This window comes from Oncorhynchus clarkii, chromosome 22, assembly GCF_045791955.1.
Source record: "Oncorhynchus clarkii lewisi isolate Uvic-CL-2024 chromosome 22, UVic_Ocla_1.0, whole genome shotgun sequence".
Lineage (NCBI taxonomy): Eukaryota > Metazoa > Chordata > Actinopteri > Salmoniformes > Salmonidae > Oncorhynchus > Oncorhynchus clarkii.
The window spans coordinates 2,825,894-2,840,965 of record NC_092168.1 but is presented as its reverse complement, the minus strand read 5'-3'; the positions used below and the strand labels follow the sequence as shown (position 1 = coordinate 2,840,965).

The window sequence follows — 15,072 nt, the reverse complement described above, 5'->3', positions numbered from 1 at the left end:
ATTTATTTTTTACTGAATTTTGACGTTTCACCTAAATTTAAGGCAAATTTAAGACCTTCTTGGTCTAGCTAAAGTATATTTCTCCTTGCAAAGCATTAGTCGGCACAATTAAATAAATACTGACACATCTATCGATCTTGTTGGTTAAAATCTGGTACTTGTAGGTCTACTGTCATTCTTCCATTGCATGGGGCCAGCTCTCCTTCAAATCAAATCAAACTTTATAGGTCGCATACACGTGTTTAGCAGATGTTATTGCAGGTGTTGTGAAATGCTTGTGTTTCTAGCTCCGACAGTGCAGTAATATCTAACAAGTGAAAAGTAACAATTTCACAACATATACCCAATACACACAAATCTAAGTAAAGGAATGGAATTAAGAATATTTAAATATATGGACGAACAATGTCAGAGCGGCATAGACTAACATACATTAGAAAATAATAAAATACTGTACACTACCGTTCAAAAGTTTGGGGTCACTTACAAATGTCTTTGTTTTTGAAAGAAAAGCAATTATTTTGTCCATTAAAATAACATCAAATGTATCAGAAATACAGTGTAGACATTGTTAACGTTGTAAATGAGAATTGTAGCTGGAAACAGCTGATTTTTAATAGAATATCTACATAGGCGTACAGAGGCCCATTATCAGCAACCACCACTCATGTCATGCGTAGGTGTAATAGGTGGCAGGGAAGTCAGGCGCAGGAGAGTCAAATGGAGTGTAAAATGGAGTCTTTTAATAAAGTCCACGGAGTATGCTCCAACCAATGGAAAATGAAAAAAATGAAAAAAAGGATCAATGATGGCTAGAAGACCGGTGACGTCGAACGCCGAGCACCGCCCGAACAAGGAGAGGCAACGACTTCGGCAGAAGTCGTGACAACTCAGTTGTTCCAATGGCACGTTGTGTTAGCTAATCCAAGTTTATCATATTAAAAGGCTAATTGATCATTAGAAAACCCTTTTGCAATTATGTTAGCACAGCTGAAAACTGTTATGCTGATTAAAGAATCAATAAAACTGGCCTTCTTTAGACTAGCTGAGTATCTGGAGCATCAGCATTTGTGGGTTCGATTACAGGCTCAATATGGCCAGAAACAAAGAACTGTCTTCTGAAACACATCAGTCTATTCTTGTTCTAAGAAATGAAGGCTATTCCATGTGAGAAATTGCCAAGAAACTGAAAATCTCGATACAATGCTGTGTACTACTCCCTTCACAGAACAGTGCAAACTGTCTCTAACAAGAATAGAAAGAGGAGTGGGAAGCCCCGGTGCACAACTGAGCAAGAGGACAAGTACATTAGAATGTCTAGTTTGAGAAACAGACGCCTCACAAGTTCTCAACTGGCAGCTTCATTAAATAGTACCCGCAAAATACCAATCTCAATGTCAACAGTGAAAAGGCGACTCCGGGATGCTGGCCTTCTAGGCAGAGTTGCAAAGAAAAAGCCATATCTCAGACTGGCCAATAAAAATTAAATATTAAGATGGGCAAAAGAACACAGACACTGGACAGAGAAACTCTGCCTAGAAGGCCAGCATCCCGGAGTCGCCTCTTCGCTGTTGACGTTGAGACTGGTGTTAACAGTCTGATGGCCGAGATAGAAGCTGTTTTCAGACTCTCAATCCCAGCTTTGATGCATCTGTACTGACCTTGCCTTCTGGATGATAGCGGGGTGAACAGGCAGTGGCTCGGGTGGTGGTACCTGTTTCCTCCAGCATCTTTGACATCGGGTGCCCTGGAGGGCAGGTAGTTTCTTCCACATTGTAGGCCAATGTTTTCTGTAAAAGGGTAACTGACTGTTATGTCATAACAATGTTCAGAATGTCAAATACTCTGCATTCTTATTTACATCCATATACCAAAATCTAAGACCTATATTCAGAGACCAAATGCCACTAGACTTTGTATAGGGTAATTGAGTTTTGTTTTTAGATTAATTGCAGGTGCTAATAGACTATGTAAGAACCATCAATTGTTCAAAAACTTCAAAGGAAAGATACTGCAAAACATACATTATTGGTAAAACATCTATTCATATATGTATCTAAGCTGTTAGTTGCATCTAAATAGAACTAGATATCGCCACTTCTTCATCCCTTGTGTTGTCACGTGACATCCACTTTCCTACGTCACCATCCAAACTAATTCCACGCGCCAGCCAACGAGGAAGTACCAGGCATGCATACAGTCGCGAGTTGTGTATTTACTAGAGACAGACAGACAGTGTTGACATATTGTTAGCGTTGTACGTGACGGTCAACCTGCATTTCTCGCCGCCTTTTGAGTGTTTTCTTTCGGTGCATATGCAGACGTAGGAGTCACATTAGTTGCCGCTAGCCGGCTAACAGTATCAGCTAACGTTAGCTGGCTAATAGTTAGCGAGCAGTATTTCACTTGGCAACCTTTGCAATAATTTTAGTTTGCCTGAAGGCTACATGATTGGCTTTATTAGCAGTTGCTCTGATTATGCTTGAAACTAAATTACTTTGGTAAGATTAGCCAGCCAGCTTTAGCTAACTATCAAGCCGCTGCAATGGAACTCGTGCTTACGTGCTCGTCCTCCAAAACGCCTTCCAATATAATGAGGTATGCTCTACGTGCGTGTCCCTACAATTCCTGTAGTTTGAGAACAGACTGATATGTGAGGATATTTCTATAATCGTAATATTGTACAAATAACAATAGTCAACCAATATCTTCATTTTCTACAAGGTAAAGCCACAAAAATACTGTAAGGAGTAGGCTATTGTTATTCTGCCACCAACACTAAAGTCTTATCACACCATTCCATGCCCATTTCCTGTAGGGAATAGGTGACGATGCAGCATGACCAAAGACCCTATGCACCATGGCACAGACTGAAATTAATTGGGACCAACAGATACCTTTACCAAAGCTTTCCCCATTCCATGCCAAGATCGCTGTGGCACTAGTGGCACTGCTCTGCTTCATCAATAGCTATGATGGAGACTTTGTGTTTGATGATTCTGAAGCCATTGTCAATAACAAGGTAATAATCTACTTAATCTACAAGGATGCAGTGTCTATAAAAGCGTGATCTATTCAAAGTCTATATTGTGTGCATAATTTCAACAGCTAAAAATAACCTCACAGCCACAGTACATACTGCATACAGTACAGAGTATACTTACAGTTGAAGTCGGAAGTTTACATACACCTAGATTGGAATCATTGAAACTCGTTTTTCAACCACTCCACAAATTTCTTGTTAACAAACTATAGTTTTGGACATCTACTTTTTAGGACATCTACTTTGTGCATGACAAGTAATTTTTCCAACAATTGTTTACAGACAGATTATTTCACTTAACTCACTGTGTCACAATTCCAGTGTGTCAGAAGTGTACATACACTAAGTTGACTGTGCCTTTAAACAGCTTGGAAAATTCCATGAAATTATGTCATGACTTTAGAAGCTTCTGATAGGCTGTGACTACCTGTGGAAGTATTTCAAGGCCTACCTTCAAACTCAGTGCCTCTTTGCTTTACATCATGGGAAAATCAAAATAAATCAGCCAAGACCTCAGAAAAACAATTGAAGACCTCCACAAGTCTGGTTCAACCTTGGGAGCAATTTCCAAATGCCTGAAGGTACCACGTTCATCTGTACAAACAATAGTACGCAAGTATAAACACCATGGGACCACGCAGCCGTCATACCACTCAGGAAGGAGACACGTTCTGTCTCCTAGAGATGAAGTACAAATCAATCCCTTAACCTTCGTTAAGATGCTGGAGGAAACAAGTACAAAGTATCTATACCCACAGTAAAACGAGTCCTATATTGACATAACCTGAAAGGCCGCTCAGCAAGGAAGAAGCCACTGCTCCAAAACCGCCATAAAAAAGGCAGACTACGGTTTGTAACTGCACATGGTGACAAAGATCATACTTTTTGGAGAAATGTCCTCTGGTCTGATGAAACAAAAATAGAACTGTTGGCCATAATGACCATCATTATGTTTGGAGGATGCTTGCAAGCCGAAGAACACCATCCTAACCGTGAAGCACGGGGGTGGCAGCATCATGTTGTGGGGGTGCTTTGCTACAAGAGGGACTGGTGCACTTCACAAAATAAATGGCATCATGAGTAGAGGTCGACCCAATATGATTTTTCCATGCCGATTATTGGAGGACCAAAAAAGTCCGATACCGATTACCGATTAATCAGACAATTTTTACGTTTTTAAAATTTGTAATAATGACAATTACAACAATACTGAATGAACACTTATTTTAACTTAATATAATACATCAATAAAATCAATTTAGCCTCAAATAAATAATGAAACATTCAATTTGGTTTAAATAATGCAAAAACAAAGTGTTGGAGAAGAAAGTAAAAGTGCAATATGTGCCATGTAAAAAAGCTAACGTTTAAGTTCCTTGCTCAGAACATGAGAACATATGAAAGCTGGTGGTTCCTTTTAACATGAGTCTTCAATATTCCCAGGTAAGAAGTTTTAGGTTGTAGATATTATAGGAATTATAGGACTATGTCTCGCTATACGATTTGTATTTCATATACCTTTGACTATTGGATGCTCTTATAGGCACTTTAGTATTGCCAGTGTAACAGTATAGCTTCTGTCCCTCTCCTCGCTCCTCCCTGTGCTCGAACCAGCAACACATCGACAACAGCCACCCTTAAAGCAGCGTTACCCATGCAGAGCAAGGGGAACAACCACTCCAAGTCTCAGAGCGAGTGACGTTTGAAAAGCTATTAGCGCGCACCCCGCTAACTAGCTAGCCATTTCACATCGGTTACACCAGCCTAATCTCGGGAGTTGATAGGCTTGAAGTTATAAACAGCACAATGCTTGAAGCATTGCGAAGAGCTGCTGGCAGAACGAACGAAAGTGCTGTTTGAATGAATGTTTACGAGCCTGCTGGTGCCTACCATCGCTCAGTCAGACTGCTCTATCAAATCATAGACTTAATTATAACATAATAACACACAGAAATATGAGCCTTAGGTCATTAATATGGTCGAATCCGGAAACTATCATCTCGAAAACAAAAAGTTTATTCTTTCAATGAAATACGGAACCTTTCCGTATTTTATCTAACGGGTGGCATCCATACGTCTAAATATTCCTGTTACATTGCACAACCTTCAATTTTATGTCATAATTACGTAAATTCTGGCAAATTAGTTCGCAACGAGCCAGGCGGCCCAAACTGTTGCATATACCCTGACTCTGCATGCAATGAACGCAAGCGAAGTGACACAATTTCACCTGGTTAATAATGCCTGCTAACCTGGATTTCTTTTTAGCTAAATATGCAGGTTTAAAAATATATACTTCTGTGTATTGATTTTAAGAAAGGCATTGATGTTTATGGTTAGGTACACGTTGGAGCAACGACAGTCCTTTTTTGCGAATGCGCACCGCATCGATTATATGCAACGCAGGACACGCTAGATAAACTAGTAATATCATCAACCATGATTATGATTGATTGATTTTTTTTTATAAGATAAGTTTAATGCTAGCTAGCAACTTACCTTGGCTTCTTACTGCATTCGCGTAACAGGCAGGCTCCTTGTGGAGTGCAATGTAAGGCAGGTGGTTAGAGCGTTGGACTAGTTAACTGTAAGGTTGCAAGATTGAATCCCTGAGCTGACAAGGTAAAAATCTGTCGTTGTGCCCGTGAACAAGGCAGATAACCCACCGTTCCTAGGCCGTCATTGAAAATAAGAATGTGTCCTTAACTGACTTGCCTAGTTAAATAAAGGTGTAAAAAAAAAAGATATAGATTTCCGATTGTTATGAAAACTTGAAATCGGCCCCAATTAATCGGCCATTCCGATTAGTCGGTTGACCTCTAATCGTGAGGTAGGAAAATTATGTGGATATATTGAAGCAACATCTCAAGACATCAGTCAGGAAGTTAAAGCTTGGTTGCAAATGGATCTTTCAAATGGACAATGACCCCAAGCATACTTCCAAAGTCGTGGCAATATGGCTTAAGGACAACAAAGTCAAGGTATTGGAGTGGCCATCACAAAGCCCTGACCTCAATCCTATAGAAAACCTCTGGGCAGAACTGAAAAAGCGTGTGCGAGCAAGGAGGCCTACAAACCTGACTCTGTTACACCAGCTCTGTCAGGAGGAATGGGCCAAAATTCACCCAACTTATTGTGGGAAGCTTGTAGAAGGCTACCCGAAACGTTTGACCCAAGTTAAACAATAGAAAGGCAATGCTACCAAATATTAATTGAGTGTATGTAAACCTCTGACCCACTGGAAATGTGATGAAATAAATTAAAGCTGAAATCACTCTACTATTATTCTGACATTTCACATTCTTAAAATAAAGTGGTGATCCTAACTGACCTGAGACAGGGAATTTTTACTCAAATTAAATTTCAGAAATTGTGAAAAACTGTGTTTTAAATGTGTTTGTCTATGTAAACTTTTGACATCAACTGTATGTCATATTCCAAGTTGTACATGCACACATCAATGTATGCGTAAAAAATAAAATATATGTCCCTAGGCATCTAAAGTTGTTTTTGTCACATCTCTTTTCGGATGTGTCTCCCGCAGGACCTGATCCCATCCACGCCTCTCAACAACATCTGGAGAAATGACTTCTGGGGAAGTAACCTGAGCAGCAACAACAGCCACAAGTCCTACAGGCCGCTCACTGTCCTCACTTTTAGGTAGGATACACATATGACATACACACATGCATGAACTCATGTGCGTACTCACAACACTCCGCAAGGTAGCTCTGTCAATATACAGAAAGACGGACAGATCTAAAAGTAGGATCATAGCTGCCTCTACAAAAGTTGTTAGGATGAATAAAGAACATAATGCCAAGATGACCTTGGAATGTATTCATGGATAATTGTTGAAAACACAATTTGGTTCTCTGTGAGGATTTCAGAGGTGGGTCCCAAGTGCTATTCTTCTCAATAGAATTGTAATTGATAGGCAATGAATATGTACGGTATGTTACTTTGACTGGTTTCAGGATCTCAACATTTTATTTTCACCTGACATACACTGTATATACAAAAGTATGTGGACACCCCTTCAAATTAGTGGATTCGGCTATTTCAGCCACAACCCTTACTGACAGGTGTATAAAATCGAGCACACAGCCATGCAATTTCCATAGACAAACATTGGCAGTAGAATGGCCTTACTGAATAGCTTAGTGACTTTCAACGTGGCACTGTCATAGGATGCCACTTTGCTATCAAAGCAGTTTATCACATTTTTGCCCAGCTAGAGCTGTCCCGGTTAACTGTAAGTGCTGTTATTGTGAATTGGAATCATCTAGGAGCAACAACGGCTGAGCCGCAAAGTGGTAGGCCACACAAGCTCACATAATGGGACTGCCGAGTGCTCAAGAGCATTGCGCTTAGAAATCGTCTGTCCAGGTTCGAATACAACATGTGTAGACCTTACAGTGAAATGCTTACTTACAGGCTCTAACCAATAGTGCAAAAAAGGTGTTAGGTTAAGAATAGGTAGGTAAAGAAATAAAACAACAGTAAAAAGACAGGCTATATACATATATGCATATATGATGAACAGAGTAGCAGTAGTGGAAAAGAAGGGTTGGTGGGTGGTGGGACAAAATGCAGATAGCCCGGTTAGCCAATGTACTGACAGGAGCCTGGTTGGTCGGCCCAATTGAGGTAGTATGTACATGAATTGTATAGTTAAAGTGACTATGCATATCTGATTAACAGAGAGTAGCAGCAGTGTAAAAAGAGGGTTTGGGAGGGGGGCACACAATGCAAATAGTCCGGGTAGCCATTTGATCACCTGTTCAGGAGTCTTATGGCTTGGGGGAAAAACTGTTGAGAAGTCTTTTTGTTCTAGACTTGGCACTCCGGTACCGCTTGCCATGCGGTAGTAGAGAGAACAGTCTATGACTGGGGTGGCTGGGGTCTTTTTTTAGGGCCTGACACCGCCTGGTGTAGAGGTCCTGTGTGGCAGGCAGCTTTGCCCCAGTGATGTACTGGGCCGTACGCACTACCCTCTGTAGTGCCTTGCGGTCAGAGGCCGAGCAATTGCCGTACCAGGCAGTGATGCAACCAGTCAGGATGCTCATGATGTTGCAGCTGTAAAACCTTTTGAGGATCTCAGGACCCATGCAAAATCTTTTTAGTTTCCTGAGGGGGAATAGGCGTTGTCGTGCCCTCTTCACGACTGTCTTTGTGTGTTTGGACCATGATAGTTTGTTGTTGATGTGGACACCGAGGAACTTGAAGCTCTCAACCTGCTCCACTACAGCTTTTCCTGTAGTCTACAATCAACTCCTTTGTCTTGGTTGTTATGCTGGCACCACATTACCACGTCTCTGACCTCCTCCCTATAGGCTGTCTCGTCATTGTCGGTGATCAGGCCTACCACTTTTGTCGTCTGCAAACTTAATGATGGTGTTGGAGTCGTGCCTGGCCATGTAGTTGTGGGTGAACAGGGAGTACAGGAAGGGACTGCGCATGCACCTACCTACCCTCACCACCTGGGGGCGGCCCGTCAGGAAGTCTAGGATCCAGTTGCAGAGGGAGGTGTTTAGTCCCAGGATCCTTAGCTTAGTGATGAGCTTTGAGGGTACTATGGTGTTGAACGCTGAGCTGTAGTCAATGAGTAGCATTCTCACATAAGTGTTCCTTTGTCCAGGTTGGAAAGGGCAGTGTGGAGTGCAATAGAGATTGCATCATCTGTGGATCTGTTTGGGTGGTATGCAAATTGGAGTGGGTCTAGGGTTTCTGGGATAATGGTGTTGATGTGAGACATTACCAGCCTTTCAAAGCACTTCATGGCTACGGACGTGAGTGCTACGGGTCTGTAGTCATTTAGACAGGTTGCCTTTGTGTTCTTGGGCACAGGGACTATGGTGGTCTGCTTGAAACATGTTGGTATTACAGGCTCAATCAGGGTAATTGAAAATGTCAGTGAAGACACCTGTCAGTTGGTCATGCCCGGAGCACACGTCCTGGTATTCCGTCTGGCCCCGCAGCCTTGTGTATGTTAGCCTGTTTAAAGGTCATATTCACGTCGGCTACGGAGAGCGTGATCATACAGTCATCCGGAATAGCTGATGCTGTCATGCATGCCTCAGTGTTGCTTGCCTCGAAGCGAGCATAGAAGTGATTTAGCTCGTCTGGTAGGCTCGTGTCACTGGGCAGCTCGTGGCTGTGCTTCCCTTTGTAGTCTGTAATAGTTTGAAAGCCCTGCCACATTAGACGAGCGTCGGAGCTGGTGTAATATGATTCAATCTTAGCCCTGTATTGAGGCTTTGCCTGTTTGATGGTTCATCGCAGGGCATAGCAGGATTTCTTGTAAGCTTCCGGGTTAGAGTCGCGCACCTTGAAAGCGGCAGCTCTACCCTTTAGCTCAGTGCGAATGTTGCCTGTATTCCATGGCTTCTGGTTGGGGTATGTATGTACAGTCACTGTGGGGACAACGTCCTCGATGCACTTATTGATAAAGCCAGTGACTGATGTGGTGTACCCCTCAATGCCATCGGAAGAATCCCGGGTCATGTTCCAGTCTGTGATAGCAAAACAGTACTGTAGTTTAGCACCACTTTTTTTATAGACCGAGTCACTGGTGCTTCCTGCTTTCATTTGTGCTTGTAAGCAGGAATCAGGAGGATAGAGTTGTGGTCGGATTTACCAATTGGAGGGCGAGGGAGAGCTTTGTACACTTTTCTGTGTGTTGAGTACAGGTGATCTAGAATTGTTTTCCCTCTGGTTGCACATTTGTCATGTTGATAGAAATTTGGTAGAACTGATTTAAGTTTCCCTGCATTAAAGTCTCTGGCCACTAGGAGCACCACCTCTGGATGAGTGGTTTCCTGTTTGCTTATTACCTTATACAGCTGACTGAGTACGGTCTTAGTGCCAGCATCTGTCTGTGGTGGTACATAAACAGCCACGAACAGTATTGCTGAACACTCTCTAGGCAAGTAGTGTGGCCTGCAATTTATCACAATATACTCTACTTCAGGTGAGCAAAATCTAGAGACTTTCATAGATTTCATGCACCAGCTGTTGTTTACAAATATGCACAGACCGCCCACCCCTCATTTTACCGGAGCGTGCTGTTCTGTCTTGCCGGTGCAGCGTATATCCCGCTAGCTGAATATCCATGTTGTCATTCAGCCACGATTCCGTGAAACACAGGATATTATAGTTTTTTTTGTGAAGTTGGTAGGATATTTGTGATCATACCTCGTCTAATTTATTGTCCAATGATTGCACGTTGGCTAGTAGTAGTAGCTTTACCAGTCGCCTTTGCCGGGTCCTGACAAGGCTCTTTGTCCTCTGTACCGGCTCTTTGTACCTGCGTCGCTTCTTCTTGCAAATAACGGGGATGTTTGTCCTGTGGGGTGTTTGTCCTGTGGGGTGTTTGTCCTGTGGGGTGTTTGTCCTGTGGGGTGTTTGTCCTGTGGGATGTTTGTCCTGTGGGGTGTTTGTCCTGTGGGGTGTTTGTCCTGTGGGATGTTTGTCCTGTGGGGTGTTTGTCCTGTGGGATGTTTGTCCTGTGGGGTGTTTGTCCTGTGGGATGTTTGTCCTGTGGGGTGTTTGTCCTGTGGGGTGTTTGTCCTGTGGGGTGTTTGTCCTGTGGGGTGTTTGTCCTGTGGGGTGTTTGTCCTGTGGGGTGTTTGTCCTGTGGGGTGTTTGGAGAACGTCTTGAGCGTCGTCTTTTTTAGTGGAAAAAATATTTTTCTAATCCGAGGTGAGTGATCGCTGTCCTGATATCCAGAAGCTCTTTTTTTTCCGTAAGATACGGTTGCGGAAACATTATGTACAAAATAAGTTCCAAATAACACGAAAAAAACACATAGTAGCACAATTGGTTGGGCTCCTGTAAAACTGCTGCCATTTCTTCCGGCGCCATTTTTGTAATGCCAAGCGTCAGCTGGAGTGGTGTAAAGCTCGCCACCATTGGATTCTGGATGAGTGGAAACGTGTTCTCTGGAGTGATGACTCATGCTTCACCATCTGGCAGTCCGACGGACAAATCTGTGTTTGGCAGATTCCAGGAGAACGCTACCTGCCCCAATGCATAGTTCCAACTGTAACGTTTGGTGGAGGAGGAATAATGGTCTTGTGCTATTTTTCATGGTTTGCGCCCTTAGTTCCTGTGAAGGGAAATCTTCACGCTACAGCATACAAGGACATTCTAGATGATTCTGTGCTTCCAACTTTGTGGCAAAAGTTTGGGGAAGGCCCTTTCCTGTTTCAGCATGACAATGCCCCGTGCACAAAGTGAGGTCCATAGAGAAATGGTTGTCGAGATCGGTCTGGAAGAAGTTGGCTGGCCTGCACAGAGCCCTGACCTCAACCCTTCACAATTCTATTCCAAACTGCTATTCATTGTGTTGCTAATATTTGGACTAATCACATCACCTATTACAACCAGACCTGGGTTCAAATACCACTTTAAATCTCTAAGTTACTTTCACATTCATTTGAAGTACACTGAACAAAAATATCAACACAACATGCAACATTTTACAGATCATATGAGGAAATCAGTCAATTTAAATAAATGCATTAGGCCCTAATCTAAGTATTTCACATGACTGGGAATACAGATATGCATCTGTTGGTCACAGATACCTTAAAAAATTGTAGTGGCGTGGATCAGAAAACCAGTCAGTATCTGGTGTGACCACCATTTGCCTTATGCAGCGGGACAAATCTCCCTAACGTAGAGTTGATCAGGCTGTTTATTGTGGAATGTTGTCCCATTCTTATGTGTGAAGTTTCTGGATATTGGTAAGAACTGGAACACCCTGTCGTACACATCAATCCACAGCATCCCAAACATGCTCAATGGGTGACATGTCTGGTGAGTATGGAGGCCATGGAAGAACTGGGACATTGTCAGCTTCCAGGAATTGTGTACAGATCCTTGCGACATGGGGCTGTGCTTTATCATGCTGTAACATGAGGTGATGGCGGCAGATAAATGGCACAACAATAGGCCTCGGTATCTCATCACGGTGTTTTATCAAATTGCCATTGATAAAATGCAGTTGTGTCCTACAATCAGCATGCCAATTGCACGCTCCCTCAACTTGAGAAACTTGTGGCATTGTGTTGTGTGACAAACCTGCACATTTTAGTGACCTTTTATTGTCCCCAGCACAAGATGTACCTGTGTAATGACCGTGCTGTTTAATCAGCTTCTTAATATGCCACACCTGTCAGGTGGATGGATTATCTTTGTAAAGGAGAAATGCTCACTAACAGAATGTAAAATAATTTCTGCACAATTTGAGAGAAATTAGTTTTTTCTGTGTGTATGGAAAATGTATGGCATTTTTTATTTCAGCTCATGAAACATGGGACCAACACTTTACATGTTGTGTTTGTATTTTTTGTTCTGTATAAATATTCAGATATGCAGTACCAGTCAAAGTTTGGACACACCTACTCATTCCAGGGGTTTTTCTTTATTTTTACTATTTTCTACATTGTAGAATAATAGCGAAGACATCAAAAATATGAAATAACACATGGAATCATGTAGTAACCAAAAAAGTGTAAACAAATCAAGATATATTTTATATTCTTCAAATTAGCCACCCTTTGCCTTGATGACAGCTGTGCACACTCTTGGCATTCTCTCAACCAGCTTCATGAGGTTGTCACCTGTAATGCATTTCAGTTAACAGGTGTGCCTTGTTAAAAATGTATTTGTCGAAGTAATTTCCTTCTTAATGCGTTTGAGCAAATTAGTTGTGTTGTGACAAGGTAATGGTGGTATACAGAAGATAGCCCTATTTGGTAAAATATCAAGTCCATATTATGGAAAGAACAGCTCGAATAAGCAAAGAGAAATGACAGTCCATCATTACTTTAATGATGAGATTGAAATTTAAATTTAAATTGAGATTCTTGGTTCCATTTGCCGTGTCTTTGTGAGACACAGAGTAGGTGAATGGATGATCTCTGCGTGTGTGGTTCCCAGCGTGGAGGAGGAGGTGTGATGGGGATTTGCTGGTGACACTGTCAGTGATTTATTTAGAATTCAAGGCACACTTAATCAGCATGGCTACCACAGCATTCTGAAGCAATACGCCATCCCATCTGGTTTGTGCAGAGTGAGACTGTCATTTTTTTCATCAGGACAATGTCCCAACACATCTCCAGACTGTGTAAGGGATATTTGACCAAGGAGAGTGATGGAGTGCTGCGTCAGATGAACTGGCCTCCACAATCACCTGACCTCAACCCAAATGAGATGGTTTGGGATGAGTTGGACCGCAGAGTGAAGGAAAAGCAGCCAACAAGTGTTCAGCGTATGTGGAAACTCCTTCAAGCTTGTTGGAAAAGCATTCAAGATGAAGCTGGTTGAGAGAGTGGCAAGCGTGTGCAAATCTGTCATCAAGGCAAAGGGTGGCTACTTTGAAGAATCTCAAATATAAAATATATTTACATTTGTTTAACACTTTTTTGATTACTACATGATATGTGTTATTTCATAGTTTTGATGTCTTCACTATTATTCTACAATGTAGAAAATAGTGAAAATTAGTAGGTGTGTCCAAACATTTGACTAGTACTGTATATGTAAAGACAAGATTAAATCAAAAACAGTGTGATGGGTGACAATATTAGCCTATCAATTGTAAATTATATATAAAATAGTAAAAATAAATAAAAAACCTTGAATTAGTAGGTGTGTCCAAACTTTTGACTCGTACTGTATTTGTATTATCAAGTAAGTACACAATGTCGCAGTTGCAAATGAGAACTTGTTCTCAACTAGCCTACCTGGTTAAATAAAGGTGAAATAAAAATAAAAATGTCCCATTATATCTCATGCTAAGCCATTTTGATAGTACATTTAAACTCCGTTTTTTCACAATTCCAGACATTTAATCCAAGTAAAAATTGCCTGTCTTTGGTCAGTTATGATCACCACTTTATTTTAAGAATGTGAAATGTCAGAATAATATTAGAGAGAATGGTTAATTTCAGCTTTTATTTCTTTCATCACATTCCCAGTGGGTCAGAAGATTACATGCACTCAATTAGTATTTGGTAGCATTGCCTTTAAATTGTTTAACTTGAGTCAAATGTTTCAGGTAGCCTTCTACAAGCTTCCCATAGTAAGTTGGGTGTAACTGCGACAGGTTTGTAGGCCATTTTACTCGCACACGCTTTTTCAGTTCTGCCCACAAATGTTCTGTAGGATTGAGGTCTGGGTTTTGTGATGGCCACTCCAATACCTTGACTTTGTTGTCCTTAAGCCATTTTCCACAACTTTGGAAGTATGCTTGGGATCATTGTCCATTTGGAAAACCCATTTGTGACCAAGCTTTAACTGATGTCTTGAGATGTTGCTTCAATATATCCACATCATCTTCCTACTTCATGATACTATCTATGAAGTGCACCAGTCCCTTCTGCAGCAAAGCACCCCCACAACATGATGCGGTCACCCCTGTGCTTCACGGTTGGGATGGTGTTCTTTGGCTTGCAAGCATCCCCCTTTTTCCTCCAAATGTTATGTCATGGCCAACAGTTCTATTTTTGTTTCGTCAGACCAGAGGACATTTCTCCAAAAAGTACGATCTTTGTCCCCATGTGCAGTTGCAAACTGTAGTCTGGCTTTTTTTATGGCAGTTTTGGAGTAGTGGCTTCTTCCTTGCTGAGTGGCCTTTCAGATTATTTCGATATAGGACTCGTTTTACTGAGGATATAGATACTTTTGTACTGGTTTCCTCCAGCATCTTCACAAGGTCCTTTGCTGCTGTTCTGGGATTGATTTGCACTTTTCGCAACAAAGTACGTTCATTTCTAGGAGACAAAGCGCATCTCCTTCCTGAGCGGTATGATGGCTGCTTGGTCCCATGGTGTTTATACTTGTGTACTATTGTTTGTACAGATGAACGTAGTACCTTCAGGCATTTGGAAATATCTCCGAAGGATGAACCAGACTTGTGGACTTGTGAACCAGACTTGAACCAGACTTGTTTTTCTGAGGTCTTGGCTGATTTCTTTTGATTTTCCCATGATGTCAAGCAAAGTGTCACAGACTTTGA

General features: G+C 41.7%; 1 protein-coding gene across 3 annotated transcripts in view; it reads left to right on the top strand.

Annotated features, from left to right (window-relative positions):
* Positions 1-2,140: 2,140 nt before the first annotated feature.
* The window catches only part of LOC139380305 (transmembrane O-mannosyltransferase targeting cadherins 4), a 43,843-nt gene continuing 30,911 nt past the window's right edge, over positions 2,141-15,072 (top strand). For 2 of the 3 annotated variants that reach the window (XR_011628434.1, XM_071122895.1), the window contains exons 1-3: positions 2,407-2,598; positions 2,819-3,022; positions 6,588-6,703. Coding sequence is in view for 2 of the 3 variants with exons in the window: in XM_071122895.1 (XP_070978996.1) it covers positions 2,861-3,022; positions 6,588-6,703 (278 nt within the window). In the remaining variant the exon portion in view is untranslated. Of the gene's footprint in view, positions 2,599-2,818; positions 3,023-6,587; positions 6,704-15,072 lie in introns of all 3 variants that reach the window. The other variant, XM_071122896.1, reaches the window with a different exon arrangement.